General features: G+C 36.8%; 1 protein-coding gene across 1 annotated transcript in view; it reads left to right on the top strand.

Moving 5' to 3' along the window:
* The window catches only part of CDH19 (cadherin 19), a 30,947-nt gene extending 16,505 nt beyond the window's left edge, over positions 1-14,442 (top strand). Inside the window, exons 7-11 of the mRNA XM_054583887.1 lie at positions 2,987-3,114; positions 8,445-8,566; positions 10,043-10,160; positions 11,206-11,457; positions 13,952-14,442. Coding sequence (XP_054439862.1) covers positions 2,987-3,114; positions 8,445-8,566; positions 10,043-10,160; positions 11,206-11,457; positions 13,952-14,442 — 1,111 coding nt within the window. The remainder of the gene's footprint in view (positions 1-2,986; positions 3,115-8,444; positions 8,567-10,042; positions 10,161-11,205; positions 11,458-13,951) is intronic.
* The last annotated feature ends 5,287 nt before the right edge of the window (positions 14,443-19,729 follow it).

The following is a 19,729-nucleotide window of genomic DNA, read 5'->3' as shown; positions in this document are numbered from 1 at the left end:
ATATAGTAATACATATAGTCATATTTTATATATAACATATACACTTATATTTTTATATATAACTAAGCAATATACACGTCTTTATATATAACCACTATAACCCAGTAAATCAATTGTTTAGATTTTTAAAGTAGTATACCTATTAACTTGTTTTTCTTCTTAGATTACTATAAAATACCTAATATTTTTTATTCATATACTTTAAAGATTCCATTTGTTTTTAGTGAGAGGGGAGGGAGAAAGAGAGAGAGAGAGAAATATTGAGGTGAGAAAGAAACATTGGTTGGTTTTCTCTCACATGCACCCCAACCTGGGACTGTACCTGCAACCCAGGCCATGTGCCCTGACCGGGAATCGAACCTGCGACTTCTCGCATTGCAGAGTGATGCCCAACCAACTAAGCCACACCAGTTAAGGCTACCTAATATTTTTAAAATGCTTTAATGATTATGCTGTTCATTGTACAATTGTTTATGATAATGAAGTATTGAAAACAATTTAGATGTTGACTCTTAATGATGTAAATAAGGCAACAAATGACAAATGATTTACAACAAAGCCTATGAACATTGATTTAAAAAAGGCATGATTTTAAAAGCTAATATAAAATTATTAGAGTTGTGTATTTACTACAAATAAAAATGTTAGGGGTATATGAGGCAAGTAAGTGAGACACCCCCAAGTATTAACAGAGGTCACACGTTTTATATTATCACTTCTTATAATTACTTACCTTATTTTCTACCCAAAATATTTTTTACTAATAATTTTCATATTTATGCTGAAATTAATTACTTTTAAAAATAGTTTGGGAGCACTTATCAACAAAAATATATTTCAGTGCCTTTTCTGGACATATTTTTCATTTAGAAGTATCTTTTAAATGAAATTGCTTTTCAGTTTTTTTTCATGTAATATAGCAAATGTACAAAACATATCAAGAAAACAAAATTAAAATTTATATATATTTGGCTTTTATGTGCCTCAGTTTCTTCTGAGAAGTGCGAATAGAACCTGTGTAGTTGCACAAGCATTAAGAAGAAAACGTAAAGGCCTCTGGAGATTGAAGCATGGAAGAATCTTTTGTTCGTATAATTTTGGCAAGGGCTGTGAGCAAGGAGAAAAAGTTGCAGTAACCTTTTATTCATTTGGCTTTTTTAAAATTTGGTTTATTGGCGTGACATTGGTTAATAAGGTTATTTTGGTTTCACGTGCACAACTCTATGATACATGATGTGCATAGCACGTCGTGTGCCCAGCACCCACAGTCTCCTCTCCTTCCTTCACCGTTTATCCTGCACCCCCTCACCCTTCGCCACGCCCCATCCCTCTTCTCTCTGGTAACCACCAAAATGGTGTTTGTGTCTATGAGGTTTATTTTGTTCATTTGTTTTTCTTGTTTGTTCATTTGTTTCTTTCAGTTCTATAACCCACATACGAGTGAAATCATATGGTTCTTAACTTTTTCTGTCTGATTTGTTTCGCTTAACATGATATTCTCAAGATCCACTCATGTTGCAGCAAATGACAATATTTCATCTTTTCTAATGGCTGCGTAGTTTTTTCATTGTATATATTTTTAAAGAAATGAAGAGTCCATAAAGGGAAATTTGAAGTGAACCAAATATTAATCTTTTAAGCATCAAAAGTTTACATTTTAAGCGTTTCAGCTGAGGCCCTTTAAAATGCATTTCAGACATGTTTCCTATCCTACATGTATTTATTGAGTATTACTTAACTCAAGATCATGTTACTGTTAACGCAAGATCATAACTTTTTGAAACTTTTACTTGGACATAATCTCTAACTTTTGATTGGTTTTATTTTTGACTGGGGTATTATAGAAACTAGATATTCTAGATATTTAGTATACAATGTGAACTGGTAAAAGGCTGTTTCATTTGTCAACAAATATCTTAAGTAGAAAATGTGACCACTTGTGGGTATGTAAGTAAATCACTTATAAAGGCTTAAAAGTGAGTGAAGTTCAAACTTAATTCGTCTAAAGCTAAATTCTATGTAATTTCTATTTTAATTCTCCCTAGAACACCAAGCTACAAATTAGTGATATTTTTAGAGAGCTGTCAATTGGAGATTAAAATAGTCCCATCTTTTGCTATCTAATTATGGCAAACCTCACTGAGGGCTCATCAAAGCCTTCCGGAATATTCCTGCCATGGGAAGCCATCGCCTCGCCCTCGTTACTACTCTTCGCTCACTTTTATCACCCATCATTTTCAGGCGGACAAGACACGCAGAGCACTCCAAAGGCTTCTTTCGTTGTGGGGTTGAAGATCATTTTCCAGACTTTTCAATATACAAAACAGAGTTTCATCTCGTATTTTTGTTTATAAATTATATATTATATAAATTATACTTATATAAATTATTGTATTATTTCCATACCAACAACAGTGATCCTACCTTTCCCTTTATATGCAAAATTTATTAACTATTGTCATATTGTTTTCTTTCAGCAAACAAAAATGGACACTTTCTCATAGGCTGGCTATCAAGTAATTAGAATATGATACGCAGATTTAACAAGCAACTCTGTGGTGTTGGAATGAGATTCAGAGCAGTCTAATTGTGTTTTATGTTGCTTCATATTAAGAAGAACATTTCACATGCATTCATTTTTATCCCCATTTATTTGAATTTCTTTTTATTTTGAAAATGACATTTTGCTATTTCTTTTTAAACAAGTTACTCACTTATTAACATTCTCTCCGGGAATGAATATGAGTTTAGATTGAGCAAACATCAGTTTAAATCTGTTGCCATTTTAGTTTCTTTTTTTCCTATCTTCATTGAATTGAAATACAAATATATATGTATATCTTCCTGAAAATTGTTCAGAATTTAATTACCTGTGTGGAGCATGCATTTAATAATTTGTCTTTGTCTTATTGCCTTAAAAGGGTGTTATGTATCACTGTTACACAGAGAAAAAAGTAAAATTAAGGGACACTCTTTTTTGGCTCAGGTATTCTCTAAACATCACCGGAAGCAACGCATTCTGTATCGATGACAATGGCACCATCTTCACTGTCCACCCTCTTGATCGAGAGATGAGTGCTTGGCACAACCTGAGCATTAAAGCCACAGAAAAATGTAAGTGCTCATTTGGGAACCACAGGTCAGTTCACCATAATGCCTGAATGTAGGGACAAAAACTACCTTAAAACATTATTGGGATTAGAGTTAAATGACATTTTATATGTCAATTCATACATGAGTATTTATTTCATTATTTTAAATGAACAATGTCTGCTCATTGCTATTGTGCTTATAAATTGCTTCACCATGTAAATTTCAGTGGTAATATAAATAAACCACCTGAATAGTAGGAAACAGAGCATCACCAAAAAAGCGTCATAAAAAAACACCTGCTGCATGCAGTAAATACCTGGAAGCATGAAATAGAACAGTTATGTGGATCGTAGGAACGAGATGTTGCCTTGTAACTTTTATCAGAAAATGAAGTTCATGTGCTTAGTCTCTTTCCTGGGAAACTTCCCAAATTAAGCAACAAGCTATTTATCAGCATGTCAGCTAAGTGAGTAAAACCATAATTTTAAAATAAAGCTGTGAAGATATCAATGTATGTAGGTTTTAAGTAGTCATGCCAAAAGTTTAATTTGAACATAATTTTAATCAGAATTTTCAGAGAAAAAGAATAAAAACTTTAAATGAATTTTGTACTAATTTTTTTTAAGTTATTTGTACCTGGAATTCTTTTTCCAGTTTACTTATTTAAACAAAAAGTCGCCTATGGTTATATTTTATATGTTTAAATTATTAAAAGATGCACCTTAAATTTGGAATCGTTATATCATGAAATCTCCAGAAACACTTTTTATATTTTAATGTTGTATTTATCTGTTATCCTAAATATAACATAATAGAGAAAAGTCTCAAAATAATTCTTTTTTTTTAAAGAAAGATTTTATTTATTTGTTTTTAGAGAGAGTGGGAGGGAGGGAGAAAGAGGGAGAGAAACATCAATGTGTGGTTATCTCTCGAGCACCCCCTACTGGAGACCTGGCCCACAACCCAGGCCTGTGCCCCGACTGGGAACCGAACTCAGTGACCCTTTGGTTCTCTGGCCGGCGCTCAATCCACTAAGCCACACCAGCCAAGGTTCAAAATAATTCTTAATGACATGTATTTTCTAAAAGCTGTGGGTTTTTGCTTTTGTTTTTATATGTATTAAACCTTGCAATTTTTAATTTTTAAATAAATTAAAACTGCATTTTCTATCACAATTGTAATTGTTGTTAATTGGCAAAGATGGTTGTAAACAAAATTTCATCCCAACCCAGAAGCCCTCTCTACTATAGTGAAAAAGAAACAGTTTTATCATTGAAAAGAATTACAACAGAATGTGATGTGCGTTCAAGGAAACCTGCTAAGAGACTGCCAAGACAGAAAGACTGCTCACCCTTTTAAATACCCCGGCAGACACAGCCCATTGCAGGCATGTCCTCAAGAGAAGCAATTACTAGCCTTCAGTAGGAGGAAGTCACATCACTTGTCCCACATAGTTCCTTTTAAATGCACTAGGTAGTTGGAGTGACCCTCTGAGTGTGTTAATTGACTTTCTCCAAATGAAAACTGAACTTTTCATTCCTTCATGACAAAAAGTAATTTTTCAAGTTGGGTCAAGGCCTTTGCTAAAGTTTGGCTCCTGGCCTGTCACAGGAACTGGAAGGAAGGTGTGCTTCCTCCTTGATGATTTCATTTCAAAGAGTTGACTCCCAGTACTTGAGAAAGGCAGACCTGGGGTAGAAAGTTGGCAGGGGGACTTTTAAATTTTAAAAGGCTTACATACATAGCAAGCGTTCTCAGAGGAAGGAAAGACAGTCTTTTCCCTTACTTTCAACAGAGACAATTGTCTCCTTAAAAAAAGTCTTTACATTAAAAATTACAATTGTAAATATAATGCTTTTACAGGAGCAAAAGAGCCTATTGATTACAAATGAAAACATTAAGAGAAACAAAGGAACCTCCCTCTCTCTACTGTTTAATTGTTTGTACATTTTCCACATGTTTAAATAAAAGAGAAATATTTAAAATAATGTTATACAAATACAGACTATATTATGCTACATATTGTTTTTTATAATTTCACAAAATATGTATATTACTTCTGGTTAGTAGATAAAATAATATTTGACATTTATTACTTCTTTATACGCTAAGAAATATTCTACATGCTTTATATGTATTAATTTATTTAATCTTTTTAACAGTTCTGGAAGTAGATACCAACATTATTTCCATTTTACAGAGAATCAACTGAAACAAACAGTAGCTAACTAATTGTCTCAAAATGAGAATTACGGTTAAAATTCACTTTTAAAACTCATGATATTAATACATTTGTTACATTGACTCATTTATTTTTAATAAACACAGAGAATTTCATAGGATGGCTGTAATTTGTTTTGCCAATTTCCATTTGATATAGTCGGGTTATTTCCAGTTACTTGAGTGTGATGCCAACAATTCTGGAATAAACACATTGAATCTTACACTCCTATTTACTGGTGCTGAGGCAGGATAGTAAGAATCTAGGAAAATCCCTTGGCAAGTCAAATAGGGAAACTAAGACAGATAATTAAGTAGCCAAACAAATTATAACCAAATAATAAATTACAACCTCTTATCTTCCCTAACCAAGGACACTTAGCAGCAAATGGTTTACACAGTCCAGAGTGTGCTGGGGCACACCTGCCTCGGTTCCAGTTCCTCTTCCGCGACATGCTCTGAAAGGTGAAACTGACCAGAGAATGACCCTGACCTCTGTATATGCTCACTTTGATAAATGAGCATATTGAAGGGCACAAATGAAAAGCTAATGAATAATATATCAAGATCCTTCCCTGAACCCTCCCATAAAATTCCCACCTTTAAAAGACAGATAAACCTGGCTGGTGGGGCTCAGTGGATTGAATGTCAGCCTGCGACCCAAAGGGAAGCAGGTTCAGTTCCCAGTCGGGACACCCAGGAATGCCTGGGTTGTGGGCCAGGTACCCAGCAGGGGGTATGTGAGAGGCAACCGCTCACTGATGTTTCTCTTCCTTTCTTTCTCCCTCCCTTCCCCTCTCTCTAAAAGTAAATAAATAAAATATTTAAAAAATAAAAAAATAAATAGAACACAGAAAAAAATTCCTAAGACAAAGGGCCCAGTGCCCGTTTTCTCTTTTTCTCTCTTGAACAGGCCCATACCTTCCCCCTCTTCTTACCTCAGGCATGTACCTTCACTTTCTTTCTCCTAAGCTCTAAAGGTTCCCAGGAGACTAGCAACCAGGGGAGCAGTGGGCAGCAGCAGCTCATCTTGTTTCCCAGGGCCCATATTTTGCCTCTGTAACTTGTTTCCTGAGTCCATGCAGCCCCGCTGGCTCACTCCTTCTACCTCTGTGACTTTCTTTTTAAAGGGCCAAGGCGGCTGAACCTGGGGTTGACTCCCCATCACGTTTCCAAAAGGCCAAGGGAGCTGCACCAGGCTCACTCATGCTGCTATGGTGTTGCTTCTTCTATCTTAAGCCCTTCCTTTGTCTCACTGTCCCCAGCTTTAGGAAAGGTATTCTCAAAATCACCTGAGCTTGTACCGTGAAATCTTTCCTGTGTGAAGTCAAGAACTAATATATTTCCAACCCGGCAGGGACAGACCACAGGTTTCCCACACTAAATACTGGGTCAAAGATATGCGTCATTTAACTTCCACTGTCTATTACCGGGTCAGGTTCTAGAATAGGTTTCCATCCCCGTTATTTCTCAGCACTCCACCAACCCTGGGTTTTTTGTTGTTTTTTTTTCACATATTTTAACACAAATTCCATGGACCAAATCATCATTCTTCAACCTTCTGGTGAGCAAGATCTTTTGTGAGTAGTGTGATAGAGCAGCATCTCTCAACTGTGGGAGAGTTTGCCTTCTAGGACATTTGGCAATGTCACAGGACAGTTGTGCGTATTGCAATCAGTGTGGGGATTGCTACTGGCCCCAGCTTAGTAGAGAGACCAGAAAACACTGCTAAGCATCCTACAGTGCACAGATAACCCCTCCAAATAAAAAAGTGTCCAGTCTGAAGTATCAATAGTTGTGGAGGATGGTGAAGGCTGGCATCAAAAGCCAGGTTAAGCACTTGGCAAGGCGATGCTTGACCGCTTCCATCTGCAAGGCAGAGCAAGCTGGCAGCTGATGGCAGCCCGAGCCTGCGGGGGCTGGGAAGGAAATAGTTAACCGCAAGGTTCAGCTGAATGCGACTGCAGCCTTGGCAGAAGAAAGTTTTATCATTTCGGCAGCCTGGGAAACGAACAATCTTCACCTGCAGCTGCAGGACAGGACGTCCTTGAGCTTCATGGAACCAACCCCCATAAAATGAACACAGAGACCTAGTTCAGGGTCATTGTCTCTCCATCCGAGGACAATGTTCCCCCTGGCCCCCACTTTTCCTTAAACTGTCTTGTGTGTGTCTTTGTGTTGTGTTGTCTCTTTCTCAGTCTCCCGTCGCCCCCCACTCAGGGACCCCCACTCTGCAGGGGTTGCGGCAAATAATGACAAAGTTAATAAACCCTGGTTTGAATCACTTGAATTTTCTCATCTCTGTGAATTTGTGGTTTGTGAATATTTACACTGATTTTTCTGTTTTATATCATTGATTAGGATTTGAAAATGATAATATTTCATCTTGTAATGCAAACACTTACCCAGCACACTGTTGTCTGGTTTTTTGATTTATCTTTTTTACACTGCTTTTCACCGTTTCAAAGAGGTATTTCCTTGCATCTTCCCATTCTTTCATGGCTTCTGTATTTCTATTTCTTGACTCAAGAAAACCCTCCCAATTCAATGTATATATACAATTTTACTTAGATATGATTTTAATTATCTTATTTTACCATGTATTTAGGCAATTAATTACATGTCCTTTTTTTGTTTGTTTGTTTTAAAATACAACACGGAATGATGTTGCCACTAAGAGCGCTGGCCACTGGCTTCTTAACTGCCTTTTCCACTTCAGCTGTGACCTTGGCCGAGCCATTTAACTGTAACTTATGAAATCAAATGGTGGCTCAATATTCTTAACAGTAAAGCTGGGGAGGATAATAAAACATATATTCATCAGGATTAGATTAATTAATACAAATATGTTAATAATGTCCTGGATTTTCCTGGGTTTACTACATTTTCTCATAAGCTCCTACATGGATAGCAGGTACAAGGCACTTCACAAATATTGGTTGAGTTGAATGCATTGGGTACATTCTGTTCTAGCCTGTATTATTGATAAATATATAAATTATATAGAGAGCCTGCCCTCAGATTGCTTTTATTCAAATGAAATTATACCACATAACCTCTTTTGCAAATTTTGTAAATTTTTCCCCTAATGAAAGTATTAACATTATTTATTTTTATTCTGTGCATTGCAGACAATGCTGAACAGATTTCTTCAGTTCCTGTGTATGTACAAGTTCTTAATATTAACGATCATGCTCCTGAGTTCTCTGACAACTATAAGACTTATGTTTGTGAAAATGCAGGCTCTGGTCAGGTAAGACTCTAAACAATTACCGACATATTAAGTACATGCTTTTATGTTGTGCGCTCTGAATAAGTTAAATTCCTTTTGAAAAAAATAACGCATCACACATCACACCTTGACAGTGTTTCTATGCAATGTTCTTTTATATAATCTTTATTATATTTTTTCCATTATCATTCAGTCCCCTTATAACCCCCACCCCCAGCACTCACCACACTGTGGTCCATGTCCATGAGTCCTTTTCCCATTTGCTCAGTCCCTCCGCCCCCTAACCAGCCTCCCACTCGCTTCCCTCCACCCCGAACAGTCACCACACTGTTAGTACACACAGACGTCTGACAGCTCGTGCAGAATCTCCTAAGAAGGGCATGAGCCCTGTGTTAAGAACCTGTGATGTATGACACTACTTGTAACTACTGTTAATATTAACAAAATTACTTTTAACAAAGGCCAGTTCTGCCCATTTACTCACTTAATAGAGTTTTAAATTTACTAATTCTTATAAGATAGGAACTGTAGACTAAAAGTTGTATCACTTTTTTTGAATGACTCATAGCAAAAAAAAAAATAAGGACAAAATTAAACTACATACACTCAATAAACTACATAAACTGCATAAACTCAAACACAACATGTTATTAAACATAGGTTGACCATATAATATGTAAATTATAATTAAAAGCAATTTCTGAAAGTATTAAAAGGTAATAACTAAAAATAATGTGTGTAGGAGTGTGAATGTGTTGTTAACTTGTATATTCAACTTACTTTAAGTTCCAGAATTCATCACAATCTCACTACATGGTCTGGACAGCATATCTCTTCTTTTTTGACAATAATGAACAACTCGACTGACACATTCATGTCTTGAAAGAAAATAATTAATTGAGAACTGATTTGCTCATAGCTGCATTACTTCACTTTTTTATGATCTAAGATAATGGGATTATTTGATGTGGAACACTTTTCGTATCTTCTTTATGGGTCAAAGGAAATCATGTACATTGCTCCTTCACTTTAAGTGCATTGTTTTCTTAAAACAATTTTAAAAACTCATTACTTTAGCATATACTGTAGTAATACAATAAACTTCACCACAGTTATGTGTGCAGTATAAGTAGGGACTATGTGGTTGCAGCAAATCATAATGGTCGACATTCAGATAGCGAAGGGAGAAGGAGAGAAGGGATAAGGCGGGAAGGAGAGGAGGGAGTCTTTGAGAATGTCTAACAAACTTAGCTTATGGGAACCATCTGGCCCATCAACAAAAACTGTATTTATTATGTAATGTCAAAACTTGCCCCCTTTTGAACAGGGCAAATAAAGAACCTGAGAAAATATGTTAATATCTCCATCAATTTGATAGTTATCCTCTTCAATATCCATAAATATTTTTATAAAGCCATTTTAATAAAAAGCTAATAAGAACAACAGTGATCTTTTTCCTGAATGGAAAAAAAAAAACAACCTTTTTTTTTTCTTTAGATAATTCAGACCATCAGTGCAGTGGATAGAGATAAATCCATAGAAGATCACCATTTTTCCTTTAATTTATCTGTGGACAACAGAGATGACTCTATATTTACACTCATAGATAACCAAGGTAATTACATTCACTCATGATGGCTTTTGATCCACTCTCCTAGCATGGTGGTTGATTTTAAGTGAACTTATAGCATTGTTTTTTATACTGTTATAGCAACATAGCAATGTTGAGATATAGAACAAGAAGTGGAAATGAAAATGGGGAACAAAACCCTAAGTCAAGTTCTGAAAATACTACCCCCATTTCCTGCTGGATTTCTTGAAATAAGAAGTACTTTTTCAAGTTGTCAGTGGCTATAAGTCCTTGGAAAGTCGGAACGACTCTGTAAATATCATTTTAGTTCTGACACAATGGTCCTCTCATGTTATCATGTAACTCAAACTTCAGTCTATGTCTGGGGAGGAAATGATGCATCCTTAACTTCTAGTCTTGTTAGCTTCATTCATTCAAAGATAATTGGTGTTAATAATTACGGCTGTAACTATATGAAATTGATTTAATATTATTATTTTTCCTTCAAAATAAAATGATTATATCAACCCAAGGACAACATGTTCTAAAGAATTTCATATGGAGAGACAGAATTTCTTTTCCTTTCATATAGAAGTGATTAACTGTGTCTATTAATACAAAATAAAGTCCTGAGGCAAAATAAAGACATTGAAACAAAGAAAGTAATTGATTTGGTTTAATGTTTGTGGTTACAAATAATCTATATATTGGAAAAACATAAATTCTTTCACCTTTTATACCTGTCTAGTAACTAGACTCAAAAGGCTCTATGGACTTCAAGAGCAAGATGGAGAACTGGTTTTAAAAAGATGATGCGAGAAAAGCCATAACTAGGCATTTTTTTCAAAAGACTTTCATCTGTTTGTATTTCATAGTTTGTCTTCTAAGTTTGCATGATTGCTACAGGAAATGTCTGGGGGGTTGGAAGTACCAAAAACAAGAGCAAAAAAGGAAGACAGTACTGAGGCATAAGAAATTAAACTGAAACTGTTATTTCAATGATCTCTGTACGATTGCCTCTAGTACATGTGCCTGGTATGAATTTCTTATATGTTGTTGAAAAAATTATGCGCATGGATTTTTGTTTTAGATAACACAGCTGTAATTTTGACTAATAGAACTGGTTTTAGCCTTGAAGAAGAGCCTGTCTTCTACATACCCATCTTAATTGCTGACAATGGACTCCCGTCACTTACAAGCACTAACATCCTGACTGTCCACGTCTGCGACTGTGATGACAGTGGCAGCGCACAGACCTGCAGTGACAAAGGCCTTATGTTCTCCATGGGATTCAGGACAGAAATCATAATTGCTCTCCTGATATGCGTAGTGATAGTATTTGGTGAGTAGTGCTGAACTGAACATGTCTTCATTTATTGAAAATAACATGATAAATGTGGAAAATAGATCATTTCATTATGGCAGTACAGTGTGGCTTTGTGTGTGTGTGTGTGTGTCTTTAATTCCTCTTCTGAATGTTCAATATTACAATTCTTATATCAAGTGGAGTAAATTTAAAAATAGTGACTAAGCACTTCAAACTGAAAATCAACAATTCTTGAATTCTATGAGTATGTAAAAACGTGTGTGAACATTTGTTTAGGGATGTTTTTAACACAAACGCATTGCAAGAGATGTAGTTATATTAAAATTAGTAGTAATAATGGTGAGCTTCTGTTGAGTGCTTATTACACTCCAGGAGAGTGTCTTAAGTGCTTTTCATACATATCGCAATTTGGTCCTCAAAATAAACTTATAAAATAATAACTATTACCACCAGTGTTGAGTAGATGATGAGAGTAAAGCTCAAAGAATTATGTGCTTCACAAAGGGTCACACAGCTAATAAATGATGTTTTGAGACTCCATAACCATAATATATCGCTATTCAACCCTATACTTCAACTCACTAGCACCAATGGAGCATTAAAAAGAGAGTAAATGTTAGTACGGAGAAATGTAAAAGAGAGAGTTTTACTTAGTCCAAGTGCTAAACACAAAAGAAATCACAGTCAAGTAACTTTATTATTTTTTGTTAGTTGTTGTTATTGTTTTCACAAGAAGATGAATTATACTCATTTTACTGATGAGGCACCCCCAAATCTTTTATGTTGCCAAGCTTTCAAAACAATAAACGATTGATCTAGCATAAGCTTTTACCTTTCTTTAACCTATCAGTATCTATAATTTAGATACTAGATACTCTTGCTGACCCTCCTTACTATATAGTAAAACCAACACAACCTTACAAGTGTTGAAAGCAATGGTATCAGCCACCGTCTCTGCAATCCCGAATTCACAGCTCAAACTCAAGTGTGATCTGTTCCAGGACGTGCTTTGCCTTCGCCCCCCTCATCTTTCTCCAGCCTTCAAAGCCATGCACTCCTCTTTTGCCCTCCGACATTCCTTTATGCCTAGCTTCAGTGTTTCCAGTTATTTTTAACGATCTTTGATCATAAAAATGAATTTAGAGCTACATAGTTAAACATCAGAATCAAGAAGCAGTTGAAATAGTGTAGTGTTTGAGGGATGGCAAGTACTGAATTACTATACTCAACCTAGGTCCTGATACCCTACAGGTAAGCCCCACAGCCAAAGGTGTGCGTCATATTTAGAGGGAGGGAAGCCGGGTCATCCAATGGCAGTTCCCTCAGAAAGCTTTATGAGTGCTCTCCAGTTCATAGATATAGAAATGATTTGTTAGACCTCTTTGTATTTCAACCATTTATCTCAGATGAGTTTTAAAGTGTAATGCCTGAATTTAAACATGACGACCTTCTTTGATTCAAGAGCAGCATTTCAATATTTTAAATGTAAGGTTTATATAAAATATTGCCTAACATACTTGTCTTTGTGATAATATTAATGACATCTATTCAGTTTTGGTTTCAGTCCTATCTGTGAAATTCAGAATGGCCACATATGACCCAAGGCTGAGTAAGAATTTGCTGGCAATGCTACACACACACACACACACACACACACACACACACACCCCTTTTAAAACAAAAATAAAATGCTCTGTTCAGAAATTGTTCCATTGTTACATGATATAAAACTTACCATATAGACAAATATTGATTAGTGACATACTAGTGTCATGATTAAAAGACTTGATAGTTTGTAATTTCCAAAATTAATGTGGTCGCAGAGAGTGGAGATTCTGAAACAATGATCTGGTTTTGCGTGACAGCTCTCTGTCTTCTTGCTATGGGATTCTGAGCGTGAGATTTACCATCTCTGGGCTTCAGTTTCCCATCTTTCATAGGGAATAATGAAAATAGGCGGGTCTCATAACAAATCAATGAATAGACTTAAAGCTTTTATAAAAATGCCTGCTGCCTATTTTGTAATCAGTAAATATTAACTTGGAATATAATTATGCTGCAGAATTTCCCTCACTGGGGACTATCAGACTGGTCCATTTTGTTCGACTTCTATTAACCTGGATCTTTGCTAAATGGACAAATGCATATGGATTGAAAAATGTTCCCATATTCTGCTTTGTTCTATTTCCAATACATAAGAAAAAATAAAGTTTTAGGTTTTTAATTGATCATCATCAAACACCTTTCATTGTATTTCTGTGATGTTTTTCTACTCTAAGTCACCAGCCAGGAAGTTTGTTATGTTTCCTATGTCATTCTTCAAGCCCCTTTTGTAAATTTTCAACAGCAACTATATTTTGGTCTTAAAAATCACAAAATCTAAGCTTATGCCTTTAGCTTATAACAAAAGCAAATATTATAAAGGTTATTATGAAGAATATATCATGCTGTATATTATATTGTATTAATATTATATTTTATTAATATTTTGGTTTATTTTCTTTTTCAGGGCTTATTCTTTTGATCCTTGGTCTGAAACAACGAAGAAAACAGACTCTATTTCCTGAGAAAGGTGAAGAGTTCAGAGAGAATATCTTCAGATATGATGATGAAGGGGGAGGAGAAGATGACACAGAAGCCTTTGACATTGGACAGCTGCGGAGCGGCGCGATCCTGAGGGAGCACAGGGCTCGGAAGACCACCGCCGGGGAGCTCCGGAGCCTGTACCGGCACTCTCTGCAGGTTGGCCCAGACAATGCCATCATGAGGGAATTCATTCAGGAAAAGCTCCAGGAAGCTAACACTGACCCCTGCGCCCCTCCTTTTGACTCCCTCCAGACCTATGCTTTTGAGGGGACAGGGTCATTAGCTGGATCCCTGAGCTCTTTAGGATCAGCAGCCTCTGATCAGGACGACAATTATGATTACCTTCATGAACTGGGGCCTCGCTTTAAAAGATTAGCGTGCATGTTTGGTTCTGCTACGCAGTCAAATAATTAGGGCTGGGGTGGGGAGGGTTGGAGGGCTGGGTGAAGAAGGGAAAGGGATTAGGCAAAAAAAAAAATCAGACACAGACAACACTATGGTGATTGCAAGAAGGAAAGCGATGGAGGAGGCCAAAGCGGGGAAAAACGGTGGCAGAAGGAGCCTTGACTTTGGGTGGTGAGCACACCATGCCGTTTGCAGATGCTTTATTATAGTTGTACAGTTGAAACCTGTATGGTTTTATTCATCAATGTCACCCCGATAAGTTCAATTAAAACTAAAAGGTTAAAAAATGTTGATGTGCTTTTGGGCAAACTGGTATTCTCTTGGTAAGGAGTTGTATGTTACAGTTCTTTGGGGGGAAAAAGACCTGATTTATAGTGTTTTCTGATTTCCCTGAAATAAATACCCATGGTTATTTCCAGCCAGGCCTGTGTTATCAAGGCGCCTGCAGCACAGCGCTGACCTGTTCTCCTAGTAGGGTTTTCAGCGCTCTCCGATGCAAGTTCTCAACGCTTTTGAATGATCAGTGTGGGAAAGGCACCGGACCTAGAGCATTTTAGCAGTATTTCATTTATGCGTTTATTAAATCTTACCAAATGAGAGTAAAGTATATATGTATGTTAAGTTCTTGATACTGTACACAGATAAAAATAAAACACCTAGGAGAGTATGGGTAATCATATAAAAGTTAAAAAAACTGTTTCACTTACATAAATAACAAGTTATTACTAGGATTCTATGATTTATTCTAGTTTTATATTTTTAAATCTTTGTCAAGAGCACACTTTAAAACTGATTTCCAGTTTAGACAGCTAATTGGTATATGTTAATTAAATATAGATATAATATAAATGTGTATTATTTTTGATATTATGGCTTTGTATAAAAAGGAGGGATAAATATGTTTAGGAGTTTTTCATGAATTGGGTTCATGTGTAACCAGAATACATCTTTATCATGTCATAACACAATTACAACATATTTATTCATCATTAAATTTAAACATTATGAAAATGGGGGAAAGTGTGAAAAAAATTAAGTGAAATTTTGTTGCTAGTAGAAGGACAGAAATGAATGAAAGGAGAGATGGATTCAAATGTGAATAAATATTCATTCTAAGTACTATGATCAACTGCTCTGAATCCTACCACACACAGGAAAAAACATGATAAAATTCTCAGCATTTTCTTCAGAAATTAAACTATAGCTTATTCTTCAGTGTCTTTTTTTTTTAAGACCTATTTATTTTTAGACAGAGGGGATGGAGAGGAGAAAGAGAGGGAGAGAAACATCAATATGTGGTTACCTCGTGCTTGCCACCTGCTGGGGAGGTGGTCTGCAACCCAGGCATGTGCCTTGACTGGGAATCAAACCTGTGGCCCTTTGATTTGCAGGCCGGCACTCAATCCACTGGGCCACACCAGCTAGGGCAAGTCAGTGTCTTTTTTTATTGTGGAATATGGAATTGGGTGCAATAGTTACTTTTACTGGAACACTGTGAAGAATCAATGCTAAACTGCTGGGCATAAAGCTTTATGGTAATATTAGATAAGGTAAAACACTTTAATTTTAATCTGCTCTCTAAGAATGGCCCTTATTAGTCTATTTAAATCAAGGTGGAATTAGAAATGCATAGTTTAAATAGAAAGAAAGTAGTGAATATAATTGTTAGGTAGTGGCTAGGAATGAGCAGCCCTGCCCAGTGCAGCCTAATACAGGACTTAAAGCTGAAAGCTGGAAACACACCAGAGCCCGGCCTCACCTGTTGACCCAGCAGTCCTGAGCTCGGTCCGCCAGGATCGCCAGGCTCTCCCAACGTCCCGTGGGAGGGGGACCCTTGGAGCTTTGTGTTATCATCTCAACCAGCTGGAAAAGGAAGGCTTTGAAGCTGTGCATTCATCCCAAGACCTGGAGCGGGGAGGAGGAAGGGGAACCTAGGAACTGACTACAGTATGTAACCCCTGAACCCCAATAATCAGGGCACTCATACAGCTCTGGGCTTAAGACTATATAATAAACTTACTAACAACTTTATTCCCTCTCTCCATGGGGCATTCAGGCTACCTGGGTGCCTGCCTGCAGTTTCTTGCTCAAGTGTATTTTTATAAATAATCTTGCTAACTCATTTGCACTATGTGAGCTTTCTCTAGCCTGAATTTTCTTGCGAGCAAGGCAAGAACTGAGGAGCAGAAGCCCCCAACTCCAGCCTCAAAGGTAACACAATAAAAAAATTGGTTTACATGTTCATTTTCTATCAGTAACGTGTGAAACTTGAGCGGAGCCACGTTGGCCATACATGTTTAAATCAAATGTTTTTGAGTAATTTTGAACTAAAGATACAGTCATTGAATGGCTACAATATTTTTTCTTTCTACTTTGAAATGTCAATATCCACACCATGTAATAAAAGAGAGTTTTTTCATCGATATTAATCAAGTACCATTATGTCGTTGACACAGATATCATCACTTTACAAAAGCCATAGAAAATTAGACTTGAAATACAACAATTTAGGATGGCATTAAAAGTACATGAGAGTAAGTAGATATCATTATTTCTTTAGGGGAAATTAAGAATATTAAACAGAAGAAAATTTTGAAAGAGTAAAAACCTGCAAATAAAATAGTTTTTGAGTTCAGATGACATTTATACTTCTATGTTAACATAAAAATTGAAAAAGTATAGTTAGATACATTTTTATAAATTAGCTCTTGCAGGATTTTCCCCAGTATTTAAAAAAATAATGCAATATAATTATGGTTGAAGAACTGGAAATTATAATAAACAACCGGTGAAGCAATCTATGGGAAATAGATTAGAAAAAAAAAAAGAAGGTGTAATAGAGATGCAGAAGGTTCTGTCATAGATGAAGCCCTTATAAACCACGTTCCAGTGTGGAGGAACACCTCATAAAAACACACAATGATCCAACGTGTGCATCAACCAGGTTTTATGTTTGTGTCCAGTGGCCTTAAGCAGCTATGTTAAGTTCTGGTTTGGTTAATGATAGAATTGTCAATCATAGGATACATAGAAGAGAACACCTGGTTGCATAGCTATCTTCTAGTCTAAAAAGTGTCCTTTGAAACTGCTTCAAAAAATGCTATCTCACTGTGTTAGAGAAGCGGTAACATCCTATAAATTGACCTTGGCAGTATTTGAATACCTATTTTAACCTTTTCCTAGTCATGGCTGTTGCAAGAAGACAGCTGAATCCTAAGCTGAAGACATGGCATTAGGATCTCATCCATTCCCATTTTAATAGAGGCTCCATCAATGCAAGTATTTATGAAAATAGCAGTGCTTCAGATTAAGACCCAAAGAGCTTCAATACCTCCCTTCGTTAACTCACAGCGTTAGACATAATCTTAAATTGCTAATGGTTGAAATGGGAAAATACTCAGTCCTTTATAAGAATCAAAAAATGCCTTAATAATAGATGTTCACTCAGTGCAGGAGCCTGAGGCTCACAGAGTGAGTTTGAATTAGTTCACTTTTACCTGAATAACTGGGCGCACTTTGTGTAACTGCCTAACTTTCTGGACCAGAGCCTGGAGTCTGGAAGATAAGGCCCAGAGTCCTGCTTTCACGTGAGTGCTGTGAAGAGTCGGTCAGACAAGCAGCAGGGACCCTTCGGGGCACACGGGCGAGCTCCGCGCCCACCAGCACCGAGGCCAGGCTGACACTGTTCTGCCTGAGAGAGTGGGTCCCTTCCCCGCTCCCACTCATTGAGCCCCGCGGCTTCACGGCACATGTGGAATTCAAACCAGGGTCCTGACCCGGCATGTAAAGTCATGCATTATCCTTTCTCTGCTTACACCTGCAGTCTCTTAACTCTTCCAGTCTCAGCTTCGAGGTTGTTCCAGGCCTCGAAATGATTCCTGCAAACACTAGTAGGAATCTTGCACAGAAGCTAGGAGCTGAGAGGGAGCTTACATCAATCATCTAAGGAAGATGTAACGTGGGCTGCAAGACACCAGGGACCAGAAAGGCTCGAACTCGCTCCCAGTATCCCGTGGAAGTGGCCCAGGATAGAGTGCCCGCTGTTGGACAGTGGGATGGCTGTCACCGCCCGGGACTCCGCAGTAGAACGATGGTAGCACCAGCGGGGTTTGTCGGCCCCCTTGCCCCTCCTTCCATCCCCACCCAGACACCAGAGGTCCCGAGGCAGCCAAGAAAGTAGGAGCGGGTGAGAGGCGGGGCCTTACATTGGATGTGAGTTTAAAGGCTTCTGGTGCAGAGGGGGTCTAAGGGGACTCAATACTAATGGGAAAATATACAATTAAAAAAGTAAAGACAAAAAATAAAATGGATTTTTAAAAAACTATTTGGCAATGACCAGAAGTTATGCAGACTGTCTGAAATTTGGCTAATGTGGGCATCAGAAAGAGCGATGCAAATGTGCTCTGTCTGAATAAAATAAAACGTTTTCATGATGTTTCCTTCAATTGAAGGAAACTGAATAAAATAAAACATTTTCATGATGTTTCCTTCAAGTTACAAACTAATCAATAAACTGAATATATTAGCATATCGAATCAATTTGGCATTTTGCAGAGTTCAAATACATAATTTAAAATTCTATTTTCTAATACAAACCATAAGCAAAATACAAAAGAAGTACATATAATTTATAGTGTTTTTCCAACATTTGAGAGCCTATTAAAATAGTATATACAGCTTTATTTCATGTCATCCTTTGTGCTTATTCATTTCAATATTTAAAATGTGATATGTTCTATTAAGTTCTGCGGGGTTAAGTGATTTGTCTCAGCTACAAATAAGGCTGGGCAAGGAAGCAGCCATATATTCACAACTATGTACAGGTAAAAATCTGCTGACTGTTTTGTCTCGCAAAGGGAGAGGGATGATGCATGGGGTTCATGTGTTTCCATTCGTGACCTCACAAGCATGCTAGTGAGAGTAAGTCGTCTGTGAAGCACATTGTAAATTATCTTCCAGTTGTGAACAAGTCTTTGGTAGGTCAACTTTAGTACACTATTGAAAACTTTCTTTCTTGGTGGCTTCAATTATACAAGGGGAATATCAAGATTATATAACTCATTGCACTATTATAGGAACTGTAATGATACAAATAAAGAATGAACTTTGCCTACTGTAGGGCAAACAATAATTTTACCTCTTATTATTGTTAGCATAGTAATTGTTCTTATATTAAGTTTTTCTTTAGGAATGTTCATAGACTGGTCTCCTTACTCTAGAATTAATGTAGACAAGAAGTAAATATATTAACTCAGACCATTAACCACCCTGCTGTTACTTACTGCCTCCCCCCTTT

Source organism: Pteronotus mesoamericanus, unplaced genomic scaffold, assembly GCF_021234165.1.
Source record: "Pteronotus mesoamericanus isolate MK-2021 breed Mesoamerican mustached bat unplaced genomic scaffold, CSHL_Meso_final contig_74, whole genome shotgun sequence".
Classification (NCBI taxonomy): Eukaryota; Metazoa; Chordata; class Mammalia; order Chiroptera; family Mormoopidae; genus Pteronotus; species Pteronotus mesoamericanus.
This window is presented reverse-complemented; position numbering and strand designations above follow the sequence as displayed.